The following is a 17841-nucleotide window of genomic DNA, read 5'->3' on the forward strand; positions in this document are numbered from 1 at the left end:
CTGAGGTAGTATAGACAGTAAAGATTTTACATAAATGTATCATAAAATATGCTAAAGTGATGGAGAACAGAGGAACAATGTCAGGTTATTTTTTAACACATTAAAACCGCACAAGTTGAAATAAAGACTGAAGCAAACAAACATTTATTAAAAAAAGACATGAACATGAAAATTGAAATAGGACTAAAAGCAATCTAAAAATGAAAAAATACATAATATATTAAGAATTCCTGTTTTAAAGACATAACAGAGTTACATCAGGGTGTCAAACGCTGATAAAAATGAAAGCCAGTGAAAGTACATGGAATGTCAGGGATTTTTATTTAACTGCGTAATGTCTAAGGAGTCTTGTCTCTGCATCAGTAAACCTCTACAAAACACTTCATGATTAAGTAGCCTCTACAACTGCCTTAACAAAAAATAACTCACAGTAGTCACTTTCTGTCTAACTTTATGCATTCAGTTGTTTTCTTGTTTTGACAAGTTGGTATTTCAGTTTTGTTGGGGTCCGGTACTTTGACTGGGCCGTAACCACCAGCTTCTATTTATTTTGTTTTTGCCTTGTTCAGTCAGTCAGTGTTGTAGATTCGCTGATATATTTGACATCCTTTTTCTGTTAAGGAGCCAGTTTGGGGCAAAGCTTAGGTGTAGGACAGATGTCGTCACATTTAACTCAGGAATAATTTGTTTGTCGAGGCATTCGTGGTAAGCTGCAATGTTTCCAGGTTGTATGACCAATCAAGCCCAAACCATAAACCCTACACCACTGTGCTTGGCAGCTGATATGAGGTGTCCAGAAAGCATTGTTGCAGAATTCTTGCTGTTTGTTCAGATGTGACTTCAGGTGAAGCTGAATGGGTTAGGGTCTACTTGCCAAAAATCAAAATCGCGATACATTTCAACCATAAATGCAATTTAATTTTGACTTTTCTCTGCATTAACCACAGGCAACAAAAATGTCCTGTAGATAAAGATGTCTGTAAACAAGCACTGTTTAAACAAGAAATTAAACTGTTTTTAGTAATCAGAATATTATTATTCAAGAGAATTGCTTTTGAGAGAATAGCTTGTTGAGTTGGATTATCAATTCTTGTTGAACATATAATGCAAAGTGCAACCAACAGAAGTATGTATTAAACAGTTTGACCAATACTATGCTATGGTGAGATTCCTGAATGTTTCTGGTAATAAAGTATGATTACATATATAAACTCTAAAACAAATGATAAAAATCTCACTGCTGTAACTCTCTCCCCCTCCATGTGGAGGCAAACCCACATTAAACATTTTACCGACACCTAAAGGACGTCTTATTCATTGATTGTTACATTACGTCAAAAATGTAAGACCTTGCAGACCTCTGCAAGTTGAAAATTGTGTTGTTGTTTTTTTTAAATTGCGATTAAATTCCAAATGTGATTAATTGTGCAGTCCTAATTGAGAGTCCGCACTAAAGGGGTTGGGAGAGCGCAGGTCTCCAGAAACGTGCCTTCATAATTTTAAGCTTTAAAACGAGTATTTGTTCATCCAAACAAGCTGTAGTTGTTCTGTTTTTTTTCTAATAATGTCCTAAACCTGTCTAACAGGCTCTCTGAGACCTGCATAGTCTAAAGCGTGGCACTATGTTAACACAGCTGTATCCTCCAGAGCAGCAAACTACCAACACGCCTGCTTTTATAGAGGTGGTCACACTGGCTGAGGATTTAACCAATGGATACGATAAGCAGAACTTCGCTGCTCCTTTCCCACTTCATTCAGCGAAGAAGTAGGGGTGTGCTTAGTTTTTCCTCGACTGTTTTAAGAATCACAGGCGCCTTATTTTTCCCACGATTGCGCATTAGGAGAAATGAAAAGCACAAGAAAATGCATAAAAAATGCCAAAGCTTTGCCAAAAAGCTTGTGCTTTTGTCTGTGCGAATGCTTTTTCAACATATAGACAAGCCTTTGTGGGTTTTTTTTTTTTTTTGTCTTTTTTACTTCTCGGATAAGAAACCAGAGTTGTAATTTTTAAATTCTGAGTTATCTTCTTTAGAAGACGTGCAGCGTTTCCTTCCCCTGACATTATGGATAACAGGTGGTATGTACGGTCCTGTGTGATCAAAAGCTTTGTTATAATTCTCCCTGCACAACAGTACACATCGGAGAGAAATCCAGCCTTAGATCCTGAGGAGTCTTTTGCCTGCATTCATTGCTTCCCTTTTTTCCTTCTCTCTCTCTCTCTCTGCTCATGTTTCTATCCCGTGCTTCCCTCCTTCACTCTCTGCCTTTCTCTCCACCTCCCATCTGATATACCTTGCGGACACCGCTGAAGGAGAATTCAGGATATATTCTCGTGGTGCTGACAAGCAGAAAACTTAGTTTAAAAGGGTTCACGCAGACGTCACAAGCTGCATGTATAGGCGGATAGGGTATGGGAAATGTGCATGATTGCGCGAGCTTGCGTGCACAACTCCACTCTGTGTGTGCAACATGCTGCATAGCCAGGAAACCTGCAGTTTTATGAGACGCGCTGTGGTTTCTCAGCTCTGTCATCCTTTGTTGGCTCGTCTGCCAGGGTCGGTGGATAACAGGATGTAAATAAGACTGCTGTCTGTAGACTGTCAGTGCTGCTTGTTCACTTCAGAGATATGTAGACCCTAACTCTCCCTCTTGTTCTGTCTCTCATGAATCTGCACAACTGCTGCAAATCAGTCCAACTGCATGGCACTGGCAGGCAGCTGAAATTTATGATGGCTTTGAAACGTGATTTTGCCAGCTCATTTTTTTTTTTTCTATCCGGGAAAAAAAATCTAATATCTTCTCCCCTCAAGGCCAAATTATTGCTGTATAGGAATACGCAGCCTGCAGGTTACGTTAGGGGACAGACCATGCGGATGGATGCTGTGTTTAAAACACAGATGATGGCAGAGATGACAGTTTTCTGGGACGTTTACACGCATTCTCTGAAAACGTGTCTCATATTGTCAGAGCTCTACACACAATTCAAAAATCACACACACAATCTTCAAAAATCCAACTTAAATTCCAAAACAAAATGAATTCCTGTCAGAACACTATTTTGTTTGCAAATGACACACAAACCATGTAACGAACAAACATTTATCAGAACCATTTAAACAATGATGGCCTCGGTGTAAAACACTGTGATTAATGGAAATCACCGTCCATGACTAGGCCTTTTTCTCTTCAATGTTACACTTGCTGCAGACAGAATTTAGGTGCCTTGTAGAAATTTCACATAATTTTTATAATGTAAACTCAGAAAACACAAAAAAAGTATTTTTTATATACTGTATTTTAGTTTTCTCACAAAAAAGTACATCCAGCCTCAAAGTTACACATGGTGCTGCAGCAAAAAAACAGGGATTTGTAACAACAAAAAACAAACAAACTATGCTGCATCCTGTCATCTATTGGGGTCAGGCCCCAGCGCTTCATCCACATATCAAGTAATGTTTTCCCAGGCCAAGCGGGGGGGGGGGGGGGGGGGGTCAATGTTGCTTTGCATGGCGAATACAGCCAGCCGTCCTCTTACCCCCAAATTCCACATCCTCCACTCCTGTACTTGTCCGCTCCGTCCCAGACCTCCTCTGTGAGTCTGAGAAAAGCAACTGCATCCGTCTAGCTCCGCTCTGAGTTCCTTGGAGCGCGAGGAGAGCATGCATGAGAGGTACGGGTTCACGGCATAAGAAGGGGATATAAAGGAGCCGGGAACAAAGCAAACTTCTCATTCATCCTTTAAACAGAGTCAGAAAATTTCTCTGTTGCTGATTATACATCGACATATTTTTTCCTTCCATCAAGTACGGGTAACTTATATAAGTTACTTATATGCTTTTGTATGTAAAATAATTTATTTGTGTTTTAGCTGACGTTAATAGACATTTCAATCCACAGTTCACCATTATTTTATAGGAATTTCAGTAGTAAATAGTGGGCTTTTTCTCTCTGGATGGAGTTCAACAAACCGTAACAGAGCGGAAAAAAAAAGACTTGTTCCATTTTTTGATGGTAAACGACGGAGAGCTTGTCCGCTGACGGTGACAGTCGGACAAGTCATGGAGAATGTTGAGTCGTTGTCATTAATTAAAATAACAGCGTAATTGCTCCGTCAGGCAGACGTGCGCGTACGTGAACAGAACTGAGCAGTAACGGAGGATGAGGAATTTGGGCGTCTTGGCCTCCATTGCACTAACAGAAGGTCTAACCTGTGGCCATTTTCTGCTCAAACTCTGATTGCTAAATGTAAAACTGTGTGACAGGTATTAGTCCATGTGATGAGTCGTGTGCAAAGTAGGGTAACAGAACTTTGAATGGCGGTCGGTTCCTTGAGAAAACAGAACATTGTTCTCATGAAGATTGTGCTAAATGCATGAGAATTGTGTGTAGTGTTGTGACATTATTCACAACACTACACAGAAGTGTTCACAGCACTACATCTACTTAGCCGTCACTTCCTCGCTTTGACCGGATCACTGTCAAACTTCTGCTAGAATAAAGCCCCTGGAGGCCCTTTTTTGCTGCAGCTAATTTAAAATCACCAGCAAACACCGAAACCAAGTCTACAGGCTGTAGGAAGACGCGTTCTCGTCACAGAAAAGGCCAACAGGAGCGCTAACCCCAGCGATGTCCACCCCAACCAAGACAACACTCACTAATTTAACTAGCAAAACTCCACTCCTGTATGTATGCATTACATTACAGATTTTCTCAATTGTTAACACACAAAAGCTAACCCATGTAACTCATGCACCAACCCCTTGAACCCGTTGTGCTGAACCACAAACACAAACCACCTAACCGTGCTCTCCTCCCTCACAGCAGACAGCTCAGACCGCAGGAGTCTACTGGCCAACAACTTGTTAAGGAGGCCTTAAAGACCAGCAAACTCTTCCATGAAACTGTCATTGTCAGATATTCTTTCAATCCTTTCCGCCACTTTACAAAGTTAATTGTGACAGTTTAAAAAGCACATGTACCAAACCAAACGTAACATGAAAGCAATGAAGTTTAAAATATATACAGAAACTACTTTATCCCAGTTTCCAGCACAACATTGATGCAAACACAAAATACAGCACCTTGCAAATGTTCTCATACGATGTGAGAGACCGACGCAGAGTAGTGTATAATTTCAAAGTAGAATGAAAATGGTACATCGTTTTCAGTATTTTTTACAAACAAAGATCTGAAGGGTGTAGCCTTGCATTTGTTCTCTGCCCCCTGGAGTCAGTACTTGTATAGAAAAGCCTTTCAGTCTTTTGGGTGTGTTTCCACGAGCTTTGGACTTTTAGCGACTCGTCTTGTCACCCATTCCTCTTCATAACATAGCTAAAGCTCAGTCAGACTGGATGGAAAGTGTCTGTTAATATTATTTCAATTCTTGCTACAGATTCTTAATTTGATTTGGGTTGAGACTTTGACTAGGTCATTCTACCAGAGGAATATTATTTGTGTTAAATCAACGGGACAGCTGTGACTGTGTGTTTGAGGACGGTGTCTCCTGAAAGGTGAGGCTCTACCGCAGTGAGAGCCTCTAAGAGGTTTGCCCTGTACTTAGTTCCAGTCATCCTATCACACTCTGTAAACTATCCTCACAGTAGCAGCATCATGCAGGGTGAGCTGGGGATTTCTGCAGCTCCTCCAGAGTCACAATGGTTCTCCTGGCTGCCTCTCTGATTAATGCTCTTTGTGTTGTCTGTCAGTTTAGGTAGCCAGCCATGTCTTGGTAGGTTTGGTATAGGGATATAATCTTTCCCTTTTATGATGAAGGATTGAACAGAGCTCTGTGAGATGGTTAAAACCTGGAATTCAGTTTCATAACCCAACGCTGCTTTTAAACTCAAATACTTTCTTCATGACCCGTCACATGTGTTTTTTGGTCTTCACGCTGCTGTTTGTTCACTAACTCAACGATTTCTAAAGGCGAATCAGTTGCGCTGGATTTTAATTAGGAGCATCAAATTAAGGGTGGCTTAATATAAATTCATCTCACACTTTAGATACTTTATTTGCAAAAACTATTTGAAAACTAAGCAACGTTTTCCTTTCACTTTTCCTTTCCACAGCTACACATACCTCTGTGCTGCTCTCCCACAGAAAACCTCCATGAAATACTCTGAAGTGTATGATTGTACCACAACAGAATGGGGAAAAGGGTTAATGGTGATAGTTTTTGCAAGGTACTTCACATAGTACAGCAAATGGACTACACTGTACTAAGCCAAGGTGAATAATATAGACGGAAAGTATAAAGTATCTTTTCAGTTTCCTCGCTGAAAGCTCATATGAGTGGCAGCTTTGTTCGTCTTTCATGTCTGCAGAATGTAAGGGGGATTAGGTCTGTGGCTCTTCTGCCGTCAGCATGCGAATGACTACCTAACAGTGTTTCAGAAAACTGAAAATATTAGGGGGAGCGATTCTTAGAGACCACATGGATGCAGGGGAACATTATTTATCCAGTCGATTGTTAATCAAATCACTGGCTCATGAAGTAGGATGAGAAATCATCTTTTTATATCCAAATGGCCTTCAAATACCAACCCTCGCTTAAGATTAGTCAGATCAGCTCTTTTTATAGCCGAGTTCATTTTGAGCCTTTCAACTAAAGCCTAACAGTCAAGAATGGTCCTCCACCTCGCCCTCAGATGGGCTGGACATCTTTGCAGGACTTACTCCTGTCTCCTTCTGTCCAGCTGGGATTAGCTCCGCCCCCCAATGAACCGGCTGCAGAACAAAAACCGGATACATCAAACGGATTTCCCAATATAGCTTAAAAATTTCACATTTCTAATCAAATATCCCAGTGCAGCTTTAAAGGCCCTCTAATCTAATCCAATCTAGAAATGTTGTTAGTTCAGACCAATAGTGAGGCCTCAATTTATGTCAAGATTAATGAGCCTTTAATAAATATGACCAAACCAAAGGGCTTTACTTTGCATTCACGCTTTGAGTAAAAAGTTTGCTCATTTGATGTCCTTTCTGCTCATTTGTAGACGTCGTAAACAATCTTAGGAATGTTTTGACAGAGAGAGAGAGAGAGAGAGAAACAGAGAGAGAGAGAGAGAGAGAGAGAGAGAGCAAATAGGGCTGCTGCCTTCACCTCTTTCTCTCTGCTCTATTTATATCTCTCTGGGAAATTGCTGAGTGGGCTCTACTGAGGGTTTTTGCTGTAATTGATTCAAAATGCAAGTTCTCTCTTTATTGGTGAGAAAGAGGAGAAAAGGATACCCAGTCGGTTAATGTAAGAGGGCAAGGGGAATGTCCTTGCATTTTAATCTGGATAAATTTGTTGACCAGGCAGTACATCAGTGGAATAAATACAGTACGGTTACTGCCGGGGCTGGATAAAGTTACCGAAGAGCCTCTGTCATCCTGTAATCGCTGGAATCCTGCCACATCAACAATATCTGAAGACTCTGGTCAAGCGTCGTGATTCATCCAGAGGATAATGTGCAGTCGGATCAGATTTTCTGAAACATTCCTATCTTTCACTCGGCTGCGGTAAAAAGATGCTCTACTATCAATTGCAGCAGTAAAACAGATCAAATCAATTATGCAGGGCGTGGTAAAAAGCCATGACAGTTTTTACAACACACCATTTGAGACATTTAATAATAAGTTTTTGATGTTTTCTCCAAAAGGATGCATGGAAAGAAACGTTTGTGACCTCTAACGGTAAGGATACGGATGAACTAATTAGCAAAAATTAGTTTGACTGCGTGTTTTTCAGTCAATCTCCTGTTTCTTGAGATGCAGTGAGGAGCCTGCTTGTTAGTTTCGGTGCTGTGAGTTTGATAGCTGATGCCAGGGAGAGAGAATAGCGGACCCCCCCCCCCCCCCCCGCAGTATCGCTGACAGCTCGCCAACCATCCAGAAACAGAACAGCACATTCTGCAGCTGCATGTAAACTGCTGTTATTGTTTGTGGCCAAGAAACACCAAAGTCTACTCCAACAATTTTCATGCTCACATTCTGTGGTGGGCTGACAGTGTGTGTAAGTGTGTGCAATCACTCGGTGCTGTTACACCCCCCCATTACAAACAGGGCAGCTTTAAGCTAATCTGAAAGTCCTCGTTCTGCAGGGATTTTAATACAGCATGTTCACTGAAATTCCAACACTGCATTAAGACGTGCATTTATTACTACTGAATGCATTGCTTTGCTCTCATGTAGAACGGCTTGATTGCTGACCCTAAAGGGATGCTCTTCACGCACCTTGCTTCCGCTTTCTTTTTGAGTATTTTTAGATTTCTTCAGCTTTTCCTTTTGGATTTTCCAAACCCTTTTTTTTTTGTATTTATTTCGAGCTGCAAGTAGCAGTTTTACCTGAAAGTCTTCCGATCAACTGATGCAGCAGGACACCAAAGACACTACTGAAGCAGACGGTAAAAGGTTCTGAAAAAAAAAAGAGTATTATGGGAAATCTTATGTGGTCCCAGAAGCATGAAACAAATGTGAGTGTTGCTCTGCGTCAGCTGGCTGTATGCCTAACAGTGTCCTCTTCAGTGAAAACGTTTTTAATGTGGAGTTATGAGTTTCTTCTCCATTTCCTGAAATGATTCTGGAGCAAGTCAAAGGGTCAGTTTCCTCATAGACAGCATGATAAATCTAGGTTAAACTCTGAGCCTGTGTCAGAGATCTTGTTACTGTAATGGCATTTGAGTCAGATTGATTTGTTATAACGGCACACTCAGTGGTTACTGTTTGCAGACGCAGCATTCAGTTCACCCTCCACCTCCACCCCCAGCAGCTAGGAGTGTGTTTAGAAGAGAGGAGACGGTTTGAACGAATCAACATGCTTTTACCTCTGCTCTTCTACTGTTGTCTAAAAATTAGCTGAATGCAGGAAAAAAAAGAATAGAATAGGGAAGTACAAACAGTGGTTGTTGTTATGGCATATGGCCCCTAAATAGAAATTATGGAGAGTAATAGGATATATTTCTATTTTTTTTAGTAGTGGTTTGTGGCATATGCTTTTATTTTTAGATGAGCTATGAAATAAGAAACACCAATTTAAATTGGATCCTGCTATTTCCTTGTGAATTTAAAATAAAGCGCTACTGTAAGTAAGAAAGCTGTTTTTGATAGTTTCAGCATCTTTTTTCATCCGAACAGTTTAACAAATTTAGGAAATAATTTTTCTAAAAAAAAAAAAATGTAATCAAAAAAGGAACTTGTTCTTATAACAATCCATATTGGAGATGTCCTAAGTCTGGGGTTTCTGAATGCTTTAAAGGTCTGCACAGACACATGACGGGGCCATCAGTGGTTGCAGGTGCAGCCAGGTGAGTCTTCCAGTGTGAGTTTACATCTAAACTTCATATCTGCTCTTGTTCTGATCAGCATTGTTACACTGCTGTTCATGAGCATGCTCCAGTCCTTTCTTTTATGCCAAAATTGTATCACCTGGATAATTCATATTAATCATATATTATATGGTGGTTGCAAAGAACATAAAAGGTATTGGGAAAAGGTATTGCTGTTGTTAGATGTTCCTCTTTCATTACACCTACAGTTTTGAAAGAGGTTGTTCGATCTTTAGTTCTGACTCACTTACAATAATGCTCAGTTATATGATCTGTAGCTAACAAAATACATCGGTCTAGGTTGCAGGTAGTCTAAAATAAGGCAACTAGCTTAGTGTTAAAATGTCCATTCTCTGCTAACGTTATTGAAATGTGCCGCACTTAATTGTGGCCTCTACTGGAGGATAAGGTGCAGTATACTTTACTGAAATTTATAAAGACACTTATATTAACAGGTAGACAAGAATCATTTTATGAAAAACTTTACTCTCATTAAATGCAAAATGATTTAACCAAATATTCCGGTGAGATAATATTTATTGTAAACTGTGCTAAAACAAACTTTTTACAAAATTTGGTTTTATGCAGAGCAATTTAGGAATGGAATAAACTACCAAAAAATCAGAGAATTAAATAATACACTTTCTTTTAAAAGAGCTCTAAAATCTCTATTTTTAAACTAGGTATGTGTGTGCAATTTAAATGTAATGTTTGACTAATGTTATGCACATTATGACAATATTAATATTGTTTTGTATCTTGTGTTGATATTTTTTGTGTTGTGTTAATTTGACCCCAGGATTGGTAATCACTTTAAAGGAAATTAAAGGGGTTCCTAATAAATAAACCTGGCGGCAGTGACTGACTCCGAAAATCTTAATTTTCTACACATAAATTGGCTATGTTTCTCTAATAAGGACATAACTGTTGTAAAGTAATGTCTGTCAGAAACACGTGTCTACAGTTAGTTCACTTATATTATGTTAGCTGTGTCCAAAGAGCAACATTAATCTAATGCTACAAATATGGTGGGTGACAGAATAAAAATACCAAGGCAGTTCCAGTCAAACACAATCATTCATTTGGCTCAGGCACTGAGAAAAGTGACTCACACCGCAAGCTATCATTAATAAAACCATTTGGGTCAACGGTTTACTGTAAGGTTTAATTTAGCTGTGTGATCCGATGGTTTATACTGATGGAGTGTATGTAATAATAAAAATGTTTTTTAACATGATAAACTTGAGATTTCCTCGCAGTTGACGTTTGCAGCCTCTTCAATAAACAGGTTCCGGACTCCCCACTCAAATTTACTGTCATTGCCTTACCATTAAGTGTGGGGTCAACCAAGTTCTTCTATGTTGGGGGTACTTTGGGAAAGTATAGGTGCCCGCTTTATCTTTTATTGTCTTTAGCAGGTACATAACTATTCAATATGTTTTAATTTCAAGGTTATGTTTGTCAACAAATCCACTAGGTTTCTGTAAAAAATTAATGAATACCAACACGATATGCTCATGGGGGCAAATCAAATCCATATATTGTTACGTTCATAAATTTGACCTTTTTTGGCCAATTTTCATGTATGAATGATATTGAAAACACACCAGAAAGCAAATACACCTGAGTTTAAATGGCTTCTATAGGTAACCAGGCTCACCTGTGTTCTGTTTGCTTATAAGTTATGTGTTTGGGTAAAAAGGAAGTGAGTTTCAGGGCTTCTGACAAACCTCTGCATGTTTCTTAAACTGCTGCACTGATAGTGTTGGATTCATGTTTGAAAGCAAAATGATCTTGAAAGGATCTGCAGCAGAAGGTAGCTGAACTTTATAAAACAGGAAAATGATGTTAAAGAAACATCCAGGGAACTGAGAAAACCAATCAACAGTGTTCAAACTCTAATTAAGGAGTAGAAAATGAGGGATTACGTTGAAACCAAGCCAGGGTCAGAGAGACCAGCCACAACTGCCAGGTAAATTTGGGAGGCAGAAAAACTCCCACAAATAACTTCGGCTGACATGAAGGAGTCTCAAAAACGCAGTATGGCAGTTTCGAGATGCACAATAAGGAGGTACTTGAAGAGAAAAATGGGCTGCATGGGCGACTCGCCAAGAGAAAGCCATTACTACGTCAGGGCCAAAAGGCAGCCTGCTTACAATACACCAAACAGCACAGAGATGAGCTCTGGATTTCTGGAGCAAAGATATTTGAAAAAAAAAAAATAATAATTTAACTTCATTGGCCCAACCATCAACATTACATTTGAAGAGCAGTCAGCAAAGCCCATGACAAAAAAACAAAACAAAAACAGACACTTCCATTGAAATGGACAGCTGTAGGTAGGTAGTTATTTGTGAATGTCTGACAAAGGCACAGGAAAGTTGGTCAAAATCCATGCCAAGACGTTTTAAGTTAATCTCAACCATGCAGATCAGGCAGACCGGCCCAAGAACTCAATGGGTGCCTCGTCTAAATTTTCCTGAAAACATTTCCAACTCTTAGTGATGTTAAAGCGGGCAATACTCGGTTGAGAACTGAATCATGTAAACTGCTGATCAGGGTGATTTGGGCTGTTTCTGTGTCAATAAAAGACACGCATGAGTGTGTTATCAATCATAGTCTCTCAGAGTAGGAAACTCTTGAGTGGGTATGTAAACTTATGAGCTCCAATGTACGGTCATCAGCTCAGCTCAGCTCAGCGCTCGTTTGGCAGCAATAGGCTCTGGGTGCCTTTAGAAGCCATTTAACTTTCTACTATTAAAAACCGGGTTAAAGGGCCCAACTGTGAGCTCTTTTAAGTGTCATCAATATCTGCTGCTTTTCGGGTCACTAATTTATGATCTAATTTGAACGTTTTACTTCAAAACAGCCCCCAGGTTACAGAGCATTCATCTGTTTTACTGTAAATAAAAGGCGACATTTAACAGGTCTTCAGTCAATAAGTTTTATATCAGCGAATGGAGGCAATGCAAGTGTTTGTCTGTGTTTGAGGAGGCTTTGCACTGGACAAAGCTCTACAATAAAACAGGCCTTTGCCTTTTTATTCAAACAATTACAACGCGACTACAGAGTTATATACCTGTTTTGCCTTTACTATGATTGCTGAACTTGGTGGGATTAGCTTGGTGAGCGGTGGAACATATTGAATTTGATTGAATTTGACTTTGTGTGGTGCCTTTAGATGACGTGTTGTGAACAGGCGCTATATAAATAAAACTGAATTGAATTGAATCGAATTGAACATAACACCAACATGTGCGTGTTTCCTGTAATATAAATGCAGCCTAATCAGAATCTGTTTTGATTGCCAACTGCTTCATACAAGTAGGAATTAGAACCATATGCCAAAAGGTAAGTATAATATATTTTTCTTGTAAATATGAATAAATACCTTTTCAACAAAAGAGGAAGACATGGCCGGGTTGGTGCAAATAAGCATTGGTATTGATCTGGGTACCCTGACTGTTCAGTGTGCATCAGAGGGACAGCCTGGGGGAGGAAGCTGTCTCTGTGGCGGCTGGTTTTAGCAAGCAGCGCTCTGTAGTGCCGACCTGAAGGTAAAAGTCTGAACAGTTTGTATCCAGGATGTGTGGGGTCTGCAGATATGCTGGCTACCCTTCTTTTAAATAACCTTTTAAATAATTTCCCTCTGGGATTATTAAAGTATTTCTGATTCTGACTATGATTATGACCCTGGACCTGTACGGGTCTTCAATTTGTTTCCCAACATTTTCAAATCCACCTTTTGCAAATGGTAATAAAACTTCTCTCTACGTGTAGACAAGGTAACCCACCCGGTGTTCCTGGCACTGCACTGCCCTCTTGTGTGCAATCCATTTGGCTAACAAACACAATCAGCACAACTATAACCAAAACACGCCGTCCTTTCTGTGCAACAGAGGAAGACAGAGCTGCTTTTCTGAAATAAAGTCGGTAAATAAAGGATGTTGTGCTCCTAGCTATTTGTTCGTCAATCAAGGCTGTGTTCACCGACAGCAGCAACAAAAAAAAGAGAGATTTTTGAAACGTGCTCGACTACGCAGTTACCAGTTAGGTTGGTCAAACTGGAAGCCACCCACTTACAACTGATTAGTGCATCCCTGCTCCATAAGGTGTGTGTGTGTGTGTGTGTGTGTGTGTGTGTGTGTGTGTGTGTGGGGGTGTGTGTGTGTGTGTGTGTGTGTGTGTGTGTGTGTGTGTGTGTGTGGGTCCAGAGGGTAACAACTGTACGTTTGACCCATTCTGCATCATGCGCCACCGTCACATGACCCCTGTGACTGAGATGATGTCTGAGCCGTGATGTCATATTGATGTCAGTAATGCCACAGTACGCAGGTCATCGCTCTCTTTCTCTGTAGTTGGTGGATTGTGCTGTTTCTAATCCCTCATCTCTACTCTCTTTTGCCCCCCCCTCCCCCCCACTCCCCCCTTTTCCTCTTCCCTGTTGATTTCTCTTCTTCTTCCTCCTGTTTTGTTCCCCCCTCTTCTCTCCGTGTCTCTAACCCCTCCCCATCCCACTCTCCCTCCTCTGTGTCCTGTTTTCCCTCCATCAGGTGTCCCAATGAGTATAAGGGGGACCGCTGTCAAAACTCCGTCTTGGCCGGTTTCTACAGTACGTCCATTTGCTCTTGTCTGTCTCCTTCTCTCTGAGATGCTGCATGCTACATTGGAGGGGTTGGATAGTGTGTTTACTAAACTGCTTCTCTGTTTCCTGTAAGTGTGTGAGGGTGTGTTTGCATAACGTTGTGTCCACCCCACCTTCTCCCTTCATATCCTCTGGTAATCTGACACAACCGGTGTAGAAATGCTATGATTTTTTTACGTAGCGTTTATGTTTCATGCTAGTCTGCATGCGTTTGCAAGATTTTAATGCTTGCTGTAAAATTGTGCCTAGAATTCATTTATGGTCTGATTTGGTGACTTACATGAAACAGAGCCAACAGAGAGCTGACATAAATGCGATAACGAAACTTGAAGCTGCTTTGCTTTTACTGAATTGTTTTCTTACTTTTCTGTGTAGATGGTCCATTGGTGCTGATTTGTTTGAAGAACTAAAATAGGGGGGGTTTACAGTAAAACTACTTTTTCGTTCCTCCATTTGGCTTTTAAGGTGCCATAATGATGAATGTTAGTCCTGTTTAGCGTTTTGATGAAAAATGTATGAAAAAGAAGATTTCCAAGCGATTTATACTAATTTGATAAAAGAAAAACCACAAAGCCCCAAATCCAAGTCCTCTGAGAAGTACGTGTATCATTGTTTCAGAGAAACAATGTTTGCCTGTCAGTCGTACAGAAAATTAGATCTCTGAAATCATTCTTCTACTAGTATCCATTCCTACTGTGGCGCTGATCTTCATGCAGGTTCAGGTTCTTGAAACTATGGAAACAACAAAAAGGGGGAAAAAAATCCTGACCTTTAAGTTCCACCCAAGCATCCGTGGATCATCTTATAGATTGTCTCCTTCCAGCATGTGGTTTGATGCTGCTTAAACATTTCTTTAAAGGTGACTTGTGATGTTTTCAGGAATTTACATTTGGGCTTATAATTACAGTGATATTGATTTAAATGAGTAGTTTCACATTTTGGGAAATCCCTAAAAATACTGCGACAATACGGCGACAATAGGCTTTTACCGCTATGTCCCCCTGTCTAGCTTTTCAGTGACCTTAATAAAACCCTACTTGACTTATCCATATAATCAGCACTATAGCAGACACAATCTGTTTTATATATATATATATATATATATATATATATATATATATATATACATTGCAAGTGAAGTACATTATATTACAATATTTACACAAACCAGTGTTTTCAAGCATTTTATTCTGTCAATTAGAATGATTTTCCGCTGACATTTAATGAAAACACATTTAAGATTAGAATATTACATCAGACCAATTAAAAAAAATTATTTTTAATATTCAACTGTCTCCTGAATGAAAAGCCAGTTTAATGAAAATGAGGTCCTGAACCTCAATGAGAATACCTGTGTAAATAAAGGTTAAATAAAATAAATACCTGACTGTTGGTTATATTCTAAAAGGTACTTTCAATCTGACATTATAATCTGATTTGATATATGATAAGAAAGTGATGTTATAGTAAAAGTAACATACCCCTGACACAGTTGGTTTCACACATTTCATCCATATTCAAATACACCATACAAAATGGAAGGGCATCAAGTGTTACACACTAACTTCAAAGATGTGACAACACTATTTTTCATCTAAAATGCTACATTTATTAAATTTTAGAGCCAATTTGTGTGCCAACATACATTGCAAGATAGCAAACTGTGTAACAACAGCTTTAGCATAGTAAAAACTCTCCAGAACAGGAGAAACAATGTACGTGCCTCTCACAGATAATCTGCTTAATATACCTAATTCTGTTATGACATACTGTTGTTCTGATTATAAGAAGAAAAAAAAAAATAAGCTAAAAGTCTACTTTCATTTACAAAGTTTGGTGTAAGTGTTTAAGGTGCTTAAGATTGCTCATTTGGTTTTAACTACAGATGTTAGCATACAGTCAGCCCTCTAGTCAGAGTACCTTGCTGTTAATAAACCTTCAGTTAAAATATTACCTTTGTAGTGCAGGCCTTTTGATAATTAATTCATGTCTGCATTCTGGTCTGTCTCGCACAAATTGTAGGGGCTATTATGGCAGATGTCCCCTAGCCTACATGAAAAATTGACAGCTGACCTTTGGCTATTGTTTTTCTAATATCCCCTTTGCAGTATTGGATATCTGCGGGGCATGTCAGCGGCATACAAAAATAAACAGTGCTTCCGCTTTGTCGCTCTGCACATCTGATACTGCAGCGTGCATGGTGTGATCTCCAGCCAAGCCAGACTGCCACCGAATAGCCAGTATTTCAAAAAGAAATCTGTGCCACGCGCCCCACAACATGAAGATGTAATGCAGGCTCCGCTGTTTAAGGAATTTACACAATGTGCCGCTCAAAAGTGGCAGCAGGGACCCGGTCAAAACATCAAATGCTGCGGCGCCGTCTCAAAAATAACATCACTTGATCTAATTCTGGGCCGTGCAGATGCCGTGTCTGGGCCGACAATATTCACTAATGTCAGCGTGACGAATGCTTAACGTAGCTCCAAAAGAAAAGCAGTCGGACACATTTTTTAATTTATTCTGTCTTATAATTATTTCACCAGTAGCGGATACTCACAATCAGTCGGAGATTAGGTAGGAAACACTGCAAAAGCAACTCCTCTGACCTGACACAGATGCAGACTGTAACTTAGACACCCTTTATCCCAATATACGCACACTGTACAAAACAGCAGTGCAAGATCAGTGACGTCCATACTTCACAGACGGGACAAGATTTAGCGTTACACAGAGTTTTAGACATATCCTCAGATGGGGGGGGGGGGGGGAGGTGTTCAATGCATCAGCTCGTTCTGCTTCGGATGTGGATTTCCCAAAATGTTGGACTTCTCCTTTTAAATCAAAGTGATGCAAATGGGGTGTGCTTTGTTGCTCTCCTGTGATTGCATGGACGACGATGGTGGGACACATTCAGTGTCAGCTAAAATCCCACGGCTCAGTGTAAAAGGAGTCAGAGAAAAGTCTTGAGATTCATGCCACGGTCGCATTGCTGTCCAAGCAATCCCAGAAATAAAACTGTGTTTCCAGAAGCTCCCTGCCACACTGTCTTTGTTTGCTTTTATTGATGCTTTGAAAACAAAATCATTTGGAATCGTTTTTTAAAAAAGAAATTGTTTTACGCCATAAAATGTCCCAATCTATGGCATGTGTGGTTCACGCCCAGTCACCAACGTGTGTCTAGATCCTAAAACCTGTCCGTGTGACAATGTGCTTTTATTTTGCACTTTTTTTCCGCTCTCACTTATGACAGGCTGGCCATTAGATTGGCTGAATTTTTCTCTCTGTAATTGAGGCCAGTAATGCATGCGGTACCGTGAGAATTGGGAATGCTGGAATGATTTCCCTGTAAATTATGTGGAGGGTTATATATAATAGCTGTAAGTAGCTGTAGCGGGACAAAGAGCTATACAAGAGGTATGCTGCAATCAATACGAAGGCATACAAACTGCCATTAGTCAAACGAGTCACAGCACTCACCCCCATTTGCTGTGTCAGCCTCATCAACTGTAGTGTGTTTTTATGTTGAAGAATAACTCACTGCTTTTTATCTTTTGTTTTCTTGTTCTTCCTTTCCGTCTTCTTTTTTTGTTTTTGTTTTGTTTTGTTTCATTTGTTTCGTATTTCTGTCCAACGTCGTTTACTCCAGAAATGAGGTCTATTAAATATAGCAGTAAGTGACGTGGCTTCTTGTCTTGCTGTCGTTTTTTTCCGTCTTTCTCTGTGTCTGCATGCCCTCTCTCCCGCCTGCTGCTGGTGTCTCTTTCCTTCAGCCTTCGGTTCATTTTTCCTCCCTTCCGCTCCTCATTTCTTTTTGCTTTCTTCTTCCTCACCCCCACCCCCCCACCCCTCCGTCATTTCCGGGGGTCAAACAGCTGAAGCTGTCTGCGA

At 40.1% G+C, this 17841-nt stretch overlaps 1 protein-coding gene across 4 annotated transcripts in view; it reads left to right on the plus strand.

The window, feature by feature from the left end:
- The window catches only part of nrg2b (neuregulin 2b), a 112524-nt gene that overhangs the window by 61840 nt on the left and 32843 nt on the right, over window positions 1-17841 (plus strand). For 2 of the 4 annotated variants that reach the window (XM_036126995.1, XM_036126998.1), the window contains exons 5-6: window positions 13862-13920; window positions 17600-17623. In XM_036126995.1, the coding sequence (XP_035982888.1) occupies window positions 13862-13920; window positions 17600-17623 (83 nt within the window). The remainder of the gene's footprint in view (window positions 1-13861; window positions 13921-17599; window positions 17624-17841) is intronic. The other 2 variants (XM_036126997.1, XM_036126999.1) reach the window with 1 other exon arrangement.

This window comes from Fundulus heteroclitus, chromosome 23 (genome assembly GCF_011125445.2).
Source record: "Fundulus heteroclitus isolate FHET01 chromosome 23, MU-UCD_Fhet_4.1, whole genome shotgun sequence".
Lineage (NCBI taxonomy): Eukaryota > Metazoa > Chordata > Actinopteri > Cyprinodontiformes > Fundulidae > Fundulus > Fundulus heteroclitus.